The sequence below is a fragment of the Prionailurus viverrinus genome, chromosome A2, assembly GCF_022837055.1.
Source record: "Prionailurus viverrinus isolate Anna chromosome A2, UM_Priviv_1.0, whole genome shotgun sequence".
In the NCBI taxonomy this organism is placed as follows: Eukaryota; Metazoa; Chordata; class Mammalia; order Carnivora; family Felidae; genus Prionailurus; species Prionailurus viverrinus.
The window spans coordinates 105,844,866-105,861,374 of record NC_062562.1 but is presented as its reverse complement, the minus strand read 5'-3'; the positions used below and the strand labels follow the sequence as shown (position 1 = coordinate 105,861,374).

Genomic DNA, 16,509 nt, shown 5'->3' with positions numbered 1-16,509 from the left:
AATGACTTGTCAAACATCTCTCCAAGAAAGTGCTAAATACCAAATAATTAGAAGATATTAGGTAGTAAAAAGAATCCTAAAAAGTGATTTTTAAAAACATGTCTATAGGCACATAATTTTATTACTTTGGTTGAAATCTTAAGAGGGGAGTTTATTAAATGACATTTTTTAAATATTTTAAAGAAGCACATTTGTTATTTTTAATATTTTAAAGAATATACTTTGATAGACAGTACAAATAATTATTAATAATCTAAGAACCACACTAAATACTTCCATGGCAAGGCAAGGTACAAAATAACAAATTAAAGTAAATCCAGAGTGAACTAATAGAAACACATATTATCGATGACATAGGAAAATAATTATGGAAATATAGAAGTATTCTATTTTTAGGGGAGGAGTATGTGTCTCACTTTGCAGAAGAAACCTAACATGGTATATTTCCATTCAGTTAACCAACAGTTTTATAAACCAAAACATGATGATGATTTGTTGGTGTTTTGAGAGTATCAACTTGTATAGTCAATCCCACAGAACTAAATTTCATACTAAAAGCAAGCCGAGTTTATTATAAATTGCTTTTACAACACAGTTTATTGTGGCTATGATTCATAAATATAAACATACATATTCTTAATTAGGATCTGACTTAATAACATAATTTTTGTCTGTAGAACATTGTAGTCCACCTTGTCGACATGGTGGCACCTGCTTGGCTGGAAATCTCTGCACTTGTCCTTATGGTTTTGTAGGACCAAGGTGTGAAACAAGTAAGCAAAACTCTCTTGCAGCCTAATGTAATGAAACTACTCCTTTTAATAGTTAATGCCTTTAATACTAAGATAAACCCAAACACTAAAAAATATACATTCCTGGGGCACCTGGGTGGCTCAGTTGATTAAGCATTCGACTTCGGCTCAGGTCATGATCTTGTAGTTCATGAGTTTGAGCCTCGTGTCAGGCTCTGTGCTGACAGCTCAGAGCTTGGAGCCTGCTTTGGATTCTGTGTCTCCCTCTTTCTCTGCCCCTCCACCACTCACGTTCTGTCTCTCTCTCAAAAATAAATAAACATTAAAAAACGAACAAACATGCATTCATGATTTATTATGACAGTTGTTATTCTGTATGCCACTGGGAACACTGGATTCCAGTACTAAGATAAAGAAGTTTGTTCTTGTAAACAACTCTCTCCTTACGTATCCATGACCATTTCTTTGAGATAATAAGAATTCCAATTTGTTGATTTGCCTATAAGTTTATCTTGTTTATTTATATCTAAAACTATTTTCATTAGTAACTAATAATTTTCTTAAATAGCCAACTCTTATTTACCATTCAGCTCAATGATTTTCTTCTTTCCCCAACTCTGTTACCAAAAAGTAGCTGAATGTGACAATTAGAGACCATTTAAAGCCAAAGAATAGGTTATTTTTATTTTTCTCTCTGAATTTATTCATTAGAGGATATGATTGGCAGTTATGAGCTACCTAGATAATACCCAATAACATGACCAATTCCAAGCCTAATTTAGCTTGCTTTTATTTTTATTCTGTGATCTTAGTGATTTGTAACAGGCACTGTGAAAATGGAGGTGAATGTCTTACACCAGATATTTGCCAGTGCAAGCCTGGCTGGTCGGGATCTACTTGTGGTACAGGTAAAATCAGGATTTTTTTCAATGAATAAGTCAGTTAAAAAAAAATGTTAAATGCACCAGTGTCCTAAACCAGCACCCAAAAGCATTAAACTAATCTGACAATATTAGTATGAAGTTTTAATAAAAGTATCTTTTATTTTTATTCTTTTTCTTCCTGTATCAGGCCATAGAGTATATTTCAGCTTTAGTGTTATCTAGCCCAACCAGTACTTCTTTTTTTGTTTTTTATGCCTTTATATTCTCATCATACACTTGTCTTATAATGGAGAGAAACAAATATGTGTTACATCTCAAACTTCAATCTCTTTCAAGTTTTTTTTTATCACAACACAGACATTCTGTTTCAAGAAACATTCAAGCAGTTGAGTTAAACGACACCATCACTCTATTCCATTTCTTTATCAGAGTATCAGGCTTAATTTTTTGCCAGCAATGTTTGCAGTTTTCTGTGTTTAATTTAATCCATTGTGATCTAATGACTTTTCCTAACATAAGTTTAACTTAATGTTTATAGCTTGTGAACTATGTGTGAAGCATGATCCAAGGGGAAACAAAGATCAATTTGATTTTTGCTTTGACTTCAAGTAGCATGTCATTAGTGAAGAAGACACAGGATACAATAATTTTAAATGACTGTGGTACAAGTTGGATTATAATAAGTAATGTAATTAATGCACAGTTCCTTGGAAGCAGAGAAGACAGAAATTCATTCTGGCAAGTGCAGTTTGGAAGAAGATAGTATTGAGGTAGACTTTGGAGAATGGGTAAAGTCTGAGTTGGAAAATGGAATTAGGGGTGCCTTTCAAAGGGGAACAAAGGTAAAGAAGCTAAGCAGAATGCTTTTGAGTATGCTAGGACTTGAGCACAGTGTTCCTATTTGAATTGAGATAGAGGCCTAAAGAAGTGTATTTGAGTGGATTACAGACTGTCCAGTTAGTGCTGCTGAAATGTCTTCTAATTTCCCATCATTGTTTTCAGCTTGCAGAGGGCATTCTGAATTCTAATCATAACCTCCATATTCTTAGCTTGGTATTGTTTGTAAACTTAATGAACAGACTTTCAAAGCTATTATCCACTTATTTTATTCCTCTTATGTTTGGCAAAGTCAAATTAATTATAGGTTATGGCTTTTCCTTGCAGTAAAAATAAAATATTTCATTAGGCACCATTTTGTACTTCAGTGCAGCTTTCATTTTTTAAATAATAAAACTTTTATGGTCTCTCTTCCCCCTGCTATTCATTAGCTTTGTGTGACCCTGTTTGCCTCAATGGTGGTTCCTGTGATAAGCCAAACACTTGCTTCTGTCCAAATGGATTCTTTGGTGCGCAGTGTCAGAATGGTAATTATTCTTTCTTTATGAATACAAAGAGAAAGGCATAAACAGAACTCTGAGTAACACAAGACAAGTCTCAAAGGGGACAGTGCTATTTTTTTCTCTCTTTCTTGTGATGTTACAGTTGTGGCTGCTTAATGACCAGATCCTGAAAATGTATGAGTTATTATATAAAATATTTATATTTTGGGTGCCTGGGTGTCTCAGTCGGTTGAGCGTCCGACTTCAGCTCAGGTCATGACCTCACAGCTTGTGAGTTCAAGCCCCACCTCAGGCTCTGTGCTGACAGCTCAGAGCCTGGAGCCTGCTTCAGAATCTGTGCCTCCCTCTCCCTCTGCCCCAACCCACTCGCATTCTGTCTCTGTCTCTTTCAAAAATAAATAAACATTAAAAAATTTTTAAATACAATACTTACATTTATTCACTATACATTAGGCTCTCAAATTTGGCACTTGTCCATGCAGTTTTATAGGATCAAGGTGTGAACCAAATAAGCAAAATTCTCTTGGAGTCTGTTGCATGCAATGGTGTCATTTTTTCTGCCCTCATAGCAAAAATGTTTGATTTATGGTCCACTAATGCCCACTATTACCTCATGATCTCTCAACATCAGTTTTATTAAACACTTGTGAAAAGTTAGCTATACACAGCATTGGGCAAGGTGATATCAGGTCATACAGATGCATCGTTCCCCCCTCTTTGTGGCCTGCTATTTTAATACTTTCACTGATATAGAAATGTGATGGATTTTTTCAGAATAATGAGCATGTCCTGAGGATAACAGTGTAGGTATGAGTTAATGTCAATAAATGAAATTTAAAATGTATTTTCCACATCTTCGTATCTTTGAACTTTTGCAAAATGCAGAATAGATATTTTAGTAAAGCGTGTCAGAAGCTGTCCTAATTTAATTCCTAAAACGTATTCTTTTTTGGGCGTGTTATACTTTGAAGTGATTTAATTTCTTTTATTTGGAGGTTGACTGGGATTCTTAGGTTGCAGGTGAGGTAGAGAACAAACTACTACTGAAGTACAGGCGTAGCAAATGAGTTCCTCTAGTTAAGATTTCCTTCAAGGAACCACTTTGTGAAATGGGAAGATGTAAAAACTACGTTAAAGCAAACCTTGAAAACCAAGTGACTATGTCTAACCCCATATTTCTGAGTTCTAGGTATAGTTTTGACTCAGAATTTAAGAGGGATATAAAAGCTGATATCTCTCATGCTCCTTGCAGTAGATGTAAGATATAGTGAGAAAATGTCTCTAAAACTTATGTGCCAGCAGTATTATTGAGAAAGGAGGAAATCTCTAAATTATTAAGTATTGAACTAAAAAGTATCTGTTGAACATATGTTAAAAGGTTTTGGAATTAGCTAGCCTCTAAAACCTCCTAGCTGGCATGGATTTTGAAATCAAAGTCTCCAGCATCAGACTTCCTGACCTTTTAGATTTGAACCACACAGTTGCCATAAGGAGCGAGACGTACATACTGTAAGTGCATGGCTGGCTACCATGAATAATAGTACAATTGTTTTTAAGAAATGCTACAGGAGATGCAGAAGAAATAAAAAATATTAGCTTTATTCTTATCAGATCACATCCTCTCATGAGCCTCTGTGAGCCCAAATGGTGGGAAGGGAAAATGGTATACGCATTCAAAGTCACTGAATAAAAATAGGCAGAAAATGGATAAAATATTTATCCACACAAGATATTGTTTGTTCTATAGGATTTCAAATGAGGAAGATAAAAATTGAACTAGAGACATACGAAAGAGTTAAACTACTCCATTCATAATCAAGGCTTATAATGTGTCACTGGAGAGTTGTTTAAATACATTTTATATCCTTCAAATCCTTGAATGTCATGAGTCCATTCCACATGGTAGGTGAGGCTGGATTACTTAGCTCCCTTTGGAGTCTCATGGAATATCTGTGTGAGGCCTAGAGAATATATAGGTATATATGTAGGTGGATTTTCTCCTAAACTTCCTTTTCCTAAAATGGGAGTAGATGTGGAGAAGATCAAACCTTTATATTAATATATAATCTCTTTATATTACTTTATTTACATATGTTTTGTTGTGTAAATGTAGTATTTATCTCTACACTCAAGTTTTGTGGTATGGATGAGTATTGATTATAGCAAGGTTACCCATTATATATTGGTTTTTTATTTTTGTTTTAGTTTTAAATTTCTAACCATAAGTATTTCCTACTGTGTTTTTGCAATAGAACAAATACATTTTTTTTCTAATACTAGAAATGATTGTAAGCTGTATTAAGACTAGGAAGCAGAAAATGTACTTTTTATAAAAAGTACCAAATAAACACCAGAGAAAGTAGACTGAACCATTAATCAGAAAAGGTTCAAACTAAAAGAGTGGAAATTATCCATTTGCTAAAATCATTCAGTTATTTTGTTTTTATACATAAAGTACTAAATTATTTTCAGTTTTGAATCCATTTGAAATTAGTTGATTTCTTTTCTTAGACTGGAAATAAAGTAGCTATTAAAGATGGATCTAATTCAAAACTGGGAATTAGTCTACGATAGCCTGGTTACCAAAATCAGTTAATTTGACATTTGTTTTTAAAATACAAACTAAAATCCATTTAATTATCATTTAGAGAAAAAAATAAATTTCTATTTAGGCGGGTTTGCCTATGTATTATTTTTTTAAATAAAGGCATTTATTGTCATATCTGCAAGAAACATGAAGCAATGTAAATCTTCTCATAAAAGATGATAAATATTAACTTCTGAATTCCATGAAGCAGAAGCATATACATAGAAGATACTAGTACAATGTAGTCAAGGTTATCTGATAAATATTCCTAACAAAGCCAGGGATTTATTGTTAAAAGGATTTTTCACTAAGTTTTTTAGGAGTAAGTCACATACTAAGCTCTGCCTTTATGACCTCAGTTAGGTATTCAAAAGTCAACTAAAAATTATTTTCTAAAAATCATATGATATATTGTTGGGATTTTTCTATTTTCCACAGGAATAGGTGCATTTCTTATTTTGAGCTAGGTTATGACTCACTTTCTTGGTTCTGCCTAGATCATTTTACTCTTTACTTCTAAGAAAGGTGAATCATAAGATAAGGTTTGTGATTTAAGCACTATAATATCAAAGATGCCATTTGTTATGAATACTTCATCAATACCTTTCAAATTGTGCTAATCCACTAGCTGCTTAAAGCTATAAGCATTGGATTTTATGATTTAGAAAGGATAGTGTTAATGACTTGCAGATGTGATCTTTTATTTTAATAGCACATTTCTCTGCCTTATGGCCCCATAGATAACAAGCACATGATGCAATATGTAATATATAATAATTGAATATGGAGTATTCTCAGATTGCTGCCATGTGTTCTTTTAGCTATCTGTCACCCTCCCTGTAAGAATGGTGGCCGCTGCATGAGAAATAATGTGTGCACCTGTCGTGAAGGATACACTGGTAGGAGATGCCAAAAAAGTAAGATACCACTAAATGTGTTTTTTAACTACAGGTAAAGCAAACACATTAAATAGCTAAACTATTGCCATTTGAGGGCTGATATTTCATGCTTTTACCTTAAGGTATCTGTGATCCCATGTGCATGAATGGAGGAAAATGTGTAGGACCAAACATTTGCTCTTGTCCTTCTGGTTGGAGAGGGAAACAATGCAACACACGTAAGAATACTCTTAAAAAAAATTTTTTATGTTTATTTGCTTTGAACGTTAAAGAGAGAGACAGAGTATAAGTGGGGAGAGGTGCAGAGAGAGAGGGAGACATAGAATCTGAAGTAGGCTCCAGGCTCTGAGCTGTCAGCACAGACCCCAAAGCAGAACCCAAACTTCACGAACCCGTGAGATCATGACCTGAGCCGAAGTCAGACACTTAACCATCTGAGCCACCCAGGAGCCCCAAGAGGAATACTCTTAAATGCTACATCCACATGAGAACATCAAGCAGAATTTACTACACAGGGCGTTTTCTTTGTTTTGTTTTGTTTTGTTTTTATTTTTGATTCTTTGTTCCTACTTTAGGGGATTTTTTTGTGAACTGGAGTGAAATGCCAACTGCTCTGAATTCTTTTCTTCAGGCTAGCAGAGAAAGAGTATATGCTGTATTTTCCAGTCTGTCCACTGTGATTGCCACGATAAATGACAAGTTCTTTAAGTCCTGTCTCCCTCTCTAAGGAAGGGTCAGGGGAAGGTGTAAAAAATTCCTGATTCCGGGGCACCTGGGTGGCTGGGTTGAGCGTCCAGCTTTGACTGAGGTCATGATCTCATGGTTTGTGAGTTCGAGCCCTACCTCAGGCTTTCCACTGTCAGCACAGAGCCCACTTCAGATCTTCTGTTCCCCTCTCTCTCTCTGCCCCTACCCCACTCACGTGCGCTCTCTCTTAAAAATAAAAATAATTCGTGGCGGCGCCTGGGTGGCACAGTCGGTTAAGCGTCCGACTTCAGCCAGGTCACGATCTCGCGGTCTGGGAGTTCGAGCCCCGCGTCAGGCTCTGGGCTGATGGCTCAGAGCCTGGAGCCTGTTTCCGATTCTGTGTGTCCCTCTCTCTCTGCCCCTCCCCCGTTCATGCTCTGTCTCTCTCTGTCTCAAAAATAAATAAACGTTGAAAAAAAAATTTTTTTTTAATAAAAATAATTCGTTAAAAAAAAATTACAGATTCCATGACTGCATCTCAGACCAACCAATTCAGAACCTTCCAAGGTGGGTCACACTACTTTCAACTCTGGCTAGTTTTAGAGTTGATAACAGCTCTCCTCATTCAAACGTTTCATTTTTTCCCCTTTTTATAAATTACTCTATAAAATTAGCAGCTACTATAATGTGCTGGTCAAGGTGAACAATAAGACGTAACACCAATGTCCCACAAATTGAGGAAAAGTTAAATCACGATGCATTCGATCAGTGGAACATTATACAACCATTAAAATCACCTTATTCAAGAATCAGCAATGACATTGGAAAATGTTCTTGATAAAATGTTAAGGGAAAAGCTCCTTTAAGTCATTAACTTTTCACTGTTTCTCTTTTTTTTCTTCAGTGAAATTTTTTGTGGTTTATGTGAGTACTTGACTGGCAAATTAAACTGTTAACTTGTTTGTATTTCTATTTGCAGCTATCTGCTTTCAGAAATGTAAAAATGGTGGTGAATGTATAGCTCCCAGTATATGCCACTGTCCTACCGCATGGGAAGGAGTGCAGTGTCAAATCTGTAAGCCTACAAAATGTGTTTTTTACTCTATGTTCTGAACCTGAATCTGTTACAGTTATTAAACAAAGTGTAATGTGAGGAGAAATCATAGAGAAAAAAAAATCCCATAATGCTTATACATTAAAAAAAAAAGGGTTTTCGAAATAAAAGGAAATCTTCATTCATTGTTATATCCATTTAAAAGAAGAAAATTTGGTAAAATATGTTAATATTTTGTGTGACACAGATAACTCCAAATCATGGTCTCTGGGCTGCCTTGGAAGTTCTCTCAGGTGTGAAGAAGGTTTTTAGCTTAAACTTTAAATATTTTTTCAGATTATGAGAAAGATACATACCACTCATGAAAATCATGGAAAATATGAAAAAGTTCCAAAAACTAAATTGTCCCACATTCTACCATCCAAAAGAAATTCCTGTTGTGATTTTAGTATTTTAATATATTTCCCTTTTGTTTTAGTTAAAAATTTTACATTCATGGGGCCTCAGGGTATTGAGGAAGATCAATGATCTAATATTGAAATTTATGAAAACTTGAAATAACATGTTAAAATATTAACAAAGATTAGCTTCATGAGAAAAACTAGAAGTCTCTCCCTCCAAATATTTTCAATTGATCAATAATTATATCATCTTAAAACTGGTGATCCAAGTGTATTGTAAACTGAAATTATACAGTTGCAAAATGACCATGTGTTTTTACAAAAAATACCTGCCCTGCTTTTTGATGTCTTATGAACCACACTTGTTTCCATATATCACAGATTTCACATATAATTTTCATGACTTTTAGAGTGTATTTTATTAGTAAGTGCTATTACAATTTATACATTTTTCATCTTAGGAATATATTATCAAAGAATTCACTTCTAGTACTTACTTAAGAAATATGTGCTCAAAAATCACTAATTCTCATTGGGAGTTATATGCAATAAAATGGTAGAAAAAAGAGCCATCACCCTTAATTTGGGCTGCTTATTCTGGAGAGAGGTCTTTGTGGACCATGAAAGAGAACGATGAGATATTAGAAGCACGTTAATGTGGAAACGTGCTCCAGTAAGTGTGGATTGAGGTACTCTGAGTACAGCCTGAAGATGTGCACTTTATTTTTGCACCTTGCAGCACTTCTGTGTGAATTTTTCAAAGTCCCTTTCCTCAAAATACTTAATTTCCAACTTCCAGAAACTCTATATATTGACATTATTTGACCAAGATGTCTGACTGCCGTCTGCTGGAGAGCTAGTGTAACAAATATGCAAATCTATGATGTCTGTGGTGTGAAAAGTACTCCCTCAGCTGTGGGGCTTTGTGTATTGCACGGCCTGCCCAGCTACACATGGCATCACTGATAAAAACGTAATCTTTTAATGCTGCACTTCCACCAAAGAGAATATTGTTCTTGAATTTTGCAAGCTTTCAATATGAACTCTGGAAGCAGATACCTCTCTCATGAAAAATAACTGTATTGTATGTAATTTTATATTATACGTATTTTCACTTACTATGACTTAAAAGCATTTTCTGTGTCCTTCAACACATAACTTTGAACGAAATATTATATAATCTATGCCACTGTATGTATATCTATTCTATATATATAATATACAGATAGATATATAATTCACTTGACTTTTTCCCTTATGTTGAACATTGTAGTCATTTACAAGTTATTACTATAATAAGCATTTTCTTTCTATAAGTAGGTAGGTAGATAGATGATAACATAGGTGGATACATTAGGTAGATGATACATAACTAGACTGATATTGAATTATATTGAGATAGATATAGGTATTTTTAAATTTCATGAGGAGAGATTCTGAGGAAGAAATTGCTGGTGTAAAAATCTTTAGGAAGTTTCTAATACAGTTGTTTCACATTAAACTTCCATTGATAGCATATTAAATTGTCAGTTTTCTATACACTGGCCAGTACTGCATTGTGTCTTTTAAATCTTTGCTAAATTATTAAGCAAACTATGAATGCTTATATTACTGATTTGAATCTCCTCTCTAAAGAAAACAAAAACATATAGCCACTGTTTAAAAGGTAGCCGATGAAAATTTTGTTTGCTTTAATAATATCTTTATAGAACTGTGAAACTGTTGTGTTGAGTTTGGGTGTTTTGTTTTTTGATGTGTGTGAGTATGTGTGTCTGTGTGTTTTGGCTGCACAAGAATGGGAGTACCATTGGTCATTCATAAAATCTTAATGACCATGCTTCAGACCACCAGAAGAGAATATGTCACAAGCATTTGTGTCAAAGAATGGTCATTGTAATTTTTTTTATATTCCAGCAACTTGCAAACAAAAGTGTCTTTATGGAGGCAGATGTGTATTTCCTAATGTGTGTTCTTGTCGCAATGGATATTCTGGACCCAAATGTGAAAAGAAAGTACAGGTATTTTAAATTTTAAATGGAAAATAAATATTAGATATTGCTATCTGCTATCTACTCAGATATTTTGCTTAGCAATTGACATCTATGTGTTATTGTTTGATTTTCATTGATTTCCAAATAAAAAACATGCAGAGATTTACTATTTGCCTCTGAAACTAAAAACAGTATCGTTTTTGTGTCATTGTAGAGTTACCTTATTATTCAAAATTCTGATGTTCACTTAAAGGATTTCAATGTGTAGATATGACTTTCAAATGTAATACTATTCTATTTTATGGCACTGGAACTGAAAGAGAATAATATTCCTCAAAATGGACTTAAGACACCACAAATATTTTTTTATATATAATTTATTGTCAAATTGGTTCCATACAACACCCAGTGCTCATCCGAACAGGTGCCCTCCTCAATGCCCATCACCCACTTTCCCCTCTCCCCCACCCCCATCAGCCCTCAGTTTGTTCTCAGTATTTAAGAGTCTCTTATGGTTTGCCTCCTTCCCTCTCTGTAACTTGTTTTTTTCCCCCTTCCCTTCCCCCCTGATCTTCTGTTAAGTTTCTCAGGATCTACATATGAGTGAAAACATATGGTATCTGTCTTTCTCTGTGTGACTTATTTCACTTAGCATAACACTCTCCGGCTCCATCCACGTTGCTACAAAGGGCCATATTTCATTCTTTCTCATTGCCAAGTAGTATTCCATTGTATATATAAACCGTATCTTCTTTATCCATTCGTCAGTTGATGGACATTTAGGCTCTTGCCATAATTTGGCTATTGTTGAGAGTGCTGTTATAAACATTGGGGTACAAGTGCCCCTACGCAACAGCACTCCTGTATCCCTTGAGTAAATTCCTAGCAGTGCTATTGCTGGGTCATAGGGTAGATCTATTTTTAATTTTTTGAGGAACCTCCACACTGTTTTCCAGAGCGGCTGCACCAGTTTGCATTCCCACCAACAATGCAAGAAGGTTCCCGTTTCTCCACATCCTCTCCAACATCTCTAGTCTCCTGATTTGTTCATTTTGGCCACTCTGACTGGCGTGAGGTGGTATCTGAGTGTGGTTTTGATTTTTATTTCCCTGATGAGGAGCGACGTTGAGCATCTTTTCATGTGCCTGTTGGCCATCTGGACATCTTCTTTAGGAAAGAAGACACCACAAATATTTGACACCACAGTATTTGACACCACAAATTTTGGTCAAATACTAGATAAAAAGACTACCCTCACCCCTCCCTCCAGTTTATTTAAATCCACCACTTTTAAATCCACCACTTTTAAATCCACTGCTTCACTGATTTGAGGATGTGTGTGCCAAAAAAGCCTTATCTGTCCTCACTCTTTTCCTAGATAGGAGTTCTTGCTCTTTATTTGCTCCCTGTTAAAATCTGTTTCAGGGAAAGCAATAAAAAACTCTTCATATCATTAGGATTAGGATTTATTTTTACTTAAGAAATCAAGAAAGCAAAGGAAAAATAAACACTTTCTTAGAGTTCCTGAAATTGCCCCACACTTCCTTAGAAAGCTAGTGCTATATAAACATCTTTTTAAAAAGTTTCTGTGATCAAATCTGTGCTAAGATTAAACTGTATTTTATTTTGTCTCCAATCTTAAATTTCTAAATATCAACAGCCAAGGAATTTTTCAGTCCTAATTCCTACATGTACAAGGGTAGTGCTAATCTCTCTCTCTCTCTCTCTCTCTCTCTCACACACACACACACATACACACAAATGCAGCAGAGCTCTCAAAAATCTCTTAATTTTAATCTGTATTAGGTTTTTGTTTAATGTTTATTTATTTATTTTGAGAAAAAGAGAGGCAGAGAGAGAGAGGGAAAGAGAGAATCCTAAGCAGACTCCACGCTGTCAGCACAGTCCCGACGTGGGGCCAAAATCCAGAGCCAGATGCTTAACCGACTGAGCCACCCAGGCGCCCCTAATCTGTATTGGTTTTAATTTTAAAAGCAATTATATGCTATTTAGCACTTCAGAAAGCCCAAGGGTTGTGAGTATCAAAGTATCCTGGAGTACTGTAATTTGAAAAATGATAAGGAATTTTCTTTTTGAAGCGTGATACTGGATCAGTCTAGCTTAGAGGCAAAGTGGACGTGCACATGTGTTTCTCCTTGCACTGGTATCCATCCTGGTTGGATATGGCCTCCATTTTGAAAACACAAACAAAAACAAGTTCATAACAGTACTGTGGTTTGAAAACCAGAAAACAAAAGCTATTGAGTGCCTGTTTGATCAGCTGTTGTTGAGAACAATAAAAACAATAAAAATGTGAATTCCCTGGTTCAAAGGCAGCTTTTACACATGTATTATTTCATTTTATTTGAGATTTTTATGGCACAGAAGGTTCCATGAGCTCAAAAGCTTTCAACTCCACTTTGACATACTAAATTAGGTGATTTCTCTGTAATCTATTTTTATCTATTTCTTTACTACCTGAATCCTTCCTCAGATAATCTTCATCTCCTCTAATGGGGATGCTTCTCAGACTGCACCTGGAGCCATTTTAAGGAAGGAAAGAACAGGGAGTCATGGAGAAGGAATAGGAAAACAAAATGAGACTAGCTCAGGGACCACATGTCCTGAATACTATAACCTGTTCGTCCAAATTCTTGACTTCAGTTCTCACTTGAGCTTTATTCAGTTGTTCATTGGTGTCATTGCTTTTATTTATTTATTTACTTACTTACTTATTTATTTTTCCTTGGGCTCCAAAACATAGGGTAAAAAACGAATTTTTAGGCAGGAAAAAAATAATAAAACAACTACCGTTTTGGGTATTCAGAACCCTCCCTGGCTCCTCCCAGCTCCCTTCAGGCCTACCTTCCTGGCCCTTCTTCAAGCATCCTGAGGTAGTGAGGGGAAAAAAGAAATGGAAGATAGTGATTAGGTTGGGTTGCTAGAATTTCAATGAAAACAACAGCAGAGAATTACTAGCCAGAAACAAAGAATACAAAGAAAGGAGAAATGGGCAAAAGAGGTGCTAAAGAGGGGTAGGTGGCTTTGAGAGGCCTCAGAACTTGCTGCCCAGCTGCTAATTACATTTAGCATTGGACCTGCCACTTGTTCACTCTGTGACCGTCAGCAAGATATTGAACCCCTCTAAGTCTCAGCCTCTTCATCTGTCATATGGTGCTAATAACACCTAATCATAGGGTTGTTAAAGGACTAACTATGTTCACATATGTGCCTGGTGTGTAGAAAACACTATGTCAGTTTGTTACTTGTTATTACATTGAATAGAGGAATAGAGAGCCATGGAGAAGGAAAAGGATGAGGAAAAAGACTGGAGAGAAATGTTGCAACGCTTTGAAAACAGTCTTTTCCTGAAGGGTATCAGGAAAAAACGTGCTTGGTTTTATTGAGCAGGGATGTTTCTTGAATGTAATTTTTCTTCAAGGTGGAGTCATGTAATATCCAAGCTCCAATTAGTCACAACTATTTTGATACTTAAATATAATCTGGGCGCATGTGGGTGGCTCAGTCGGTTAAGTGTCCAACGTCGGCTCAGGTCATAATCTCACGGTTCGTGGGTTTGAGCCCTGTGTCAGGCTCTGTGCTGACAGCTCAGAGCTTGGAGCCTCCTCTGGATTGTGTGTCTCCCTCTCTGCCCCTCCCCTGCTTGTGTTCTTTCTCTTTCTCAAAAATAAATAAACATGAAAAGAATTAAATAAATAAGTAAGATCTGGATTAGACCTCAGTTTTATGAAAGCAGTATTTGGTCTCTAGTAGCAAATGTAGAACCAAAAGCTTTATGTATCACGTCAGAGAGGAAGAGGTAGCAAACAATGAATAAGGGTCAAGTGGTTTTCCTGTATTCATTGAAACTTGGTTTCCCACTTCTTACTACAGACAAAACGCCATTAATATCAAGTATATCACAAGCCTGTCTTAAGAATGGAAATTTTATTCAGAAAAAGTTGAAGATAACTACTTGAAGTTTATTTGAACATCATTTTTAAAATTATTTTGAAGACTGAAGAAACTAACCAAATGTAGAATGCTGTTATCTGGTCATTGTTAGAGAAAAGCAAAGAAGAAATCCAGGTCATTTGAACTGACTTTGAAATGTGATTTGATATTTACATATTGAGATGATGCATCCGATATTCAAGACATTCACATTATCTAATAAACTGAATATCTCCCAATTCTTACCGTGATGGTTGGTGTCTTTATCATTAGGGATCAGTCAGCATAACAGAAACCATGTGATGTACCCAGATATAAAGTATTTAAAGCAGAATTAGGAAATCTCAAGATTGTTGGAAGGGTTGGGGGTAAGGGTGGGGACAGGAGGAGGTAGAGGTCGGGAAAGCAACTGCTGAAGGTCAGAGAGGTTGTTCTTGAAGATGTTAGCCTAAAGCACCAAGCAGATTTCAGCTTTCTTGGAGCTGCTGCAATACTTGACAGTCTTCAGAAACTCCACTGACTGTCTCAAGCTGTCATTACAGAAAATTTGCTGGGAAGCCACTGTGAATCTTTTATCTATCCAAATATCTAGCTGCAAACACCTCTGAAAAAAATGACTTCCCACTTCCATCTTCTCTCTCTCTCTGGAAAGCTTTTCTCACTGGCAAACCCTAACCCAGAAACACACAGAGAAGGGGGTTCTGGAAAATGTAGTCCTAGCCTTAGAAGTAACTGACAGTAGTACCAGGGAGGCAACAGTGAGCTAACAAAAGATATACCCTGCATCTTGTGGCTTTGGACCATATTCCAGAGATCAAGGCATCATTTTTCTGTGATAAAAACACCATATTTAGTTTTGCCTATTTTCCCCCTCCAGTCTTTCTACTTCTCTGACCTGTACCATTTCTGGACAAGTTGAAAGGAATAATGAAATTCTGGTTTTAGAAGATTTACTTGCTCATTGTGTTTAGATGTAAAAAGGACATGAAGATGTCTGTTTCACTTTCCATTCTTTTGGTACCATGATCTATTTGGGTGTAGAAGCAAGAGACAAAAGATCACAAAATCAAGTCTTTCTATAAATAATGAAAGAGGGGTCCCTGGGTGGCTCAGTCAATTAAGCCTCCCAACTTCAGCTCAGATCATGATCTCACGGTTCATGGGTTCGAGCCCTACACCAGGCTCTGTGCTGACAGCTCGGAGCCTGGAGCCTGGTTCAGATTCTGTCTCCCCCTCTCTCTGCCCCTCCCATGCTCATGCTCTGTCTCTCTCTCTCTCTGTCTCTCAATAATAAATAAATGTTAAAAAAAATTAAAAAAAAAAAGAAGTGAATCCTTGATGAAAGCAAAATTTAATGGCATTAACTGTTGGGGAAGTGGGTAAAGTCAACAAGGTATATACATATAATTGAAACATTTGTCTTTGAGATAAAAATAATTATAGGTTATATACAGTTATAAATCTTTCCTATCTCAGATTTGACCTCAAACTATCTTTTTCAAAAATACTTTTATTTTACTTTGAACATATTTATTTTAAATCATACAAGTTTACAGAACTCATTTTGTTATTTTAAGTGGAAATACTGAGCATTCCTAAGCCATGTTTAAACTATAAGACTAAGTAAGACATTATTAGAATAAAATTATGCTAATGTTGAGAAGAACCTTTTAAGTAATAGCATCCAATGTCAGAATTAAAGAGATTTTAATTTATTTCATATTTGCTGAAAGGTAGTTTAAAGAATTATTGAAGAAAACAATGTTTTACTATATTTTATTTCATTACTAAAAATACAGATTATTATAAATGCAAAATAAACCTTTGACACTTATTGTGTATTTATATGTTTACACTCTTATGAAAATGTAAGTACTAGAAGGGGTCCTGGGTGGCTCAGTCGGTTAAGCATCTAACTTCCACTCAGGTCATGATCTCAGAGTTTGTGAGTTTGAGCCCG

General features: G+C 35.6%; 1 protein-coding gene across 1 annotated transcript in view; it reads left to right on the top strand.

Annotated features, from left to right (window-relative positions):
- Positions 1 to 14,772, top strand: part of VWDE (von Willebrand factor D and EGF domains) — an 82,970-nt gene extending 68,198 nt beyond the window's left edge. Inside the window, exons 24-31 of the mRNA XM_047826527.1 lie at positions 678 to 773; positions 1,565 to 1,660; positions 2,905 to 3,000; positions 6,385 to 6,480; positions 6,585 to 6,680; positions 8,129 to 8,224; positions 10,519 to 10,622; positions 14,490 to 14,772. Coding sequence (XP_047682483.1) covers positions 678 to 773; positions 1,565 to 1,660; positions 2,905 to 3,000; positions 6,385 to 6,480; positions 6,585 to 6,680; positions 8,129 to 8,224; positions 10,519 to 10,622; positions 14,490 to 14,504 — 695 coding nt within the window. The 3' untranslated portion in view covers positions 14,505 to 14,772. The remainder of the gene's footprint in view (positions 1 to 677; positions 774 to 1,564; positions 1,661 to 2,904; positions 3,001 to 6,384; positions 6,481 to 6,584; positions 6,681 to 8,128; positions 8,225 to 10,518; positions 10,623 to 14,489) is intronic.
- Positions 14,773 to 16,509: the final 1,737 nt, after the last annotated feature.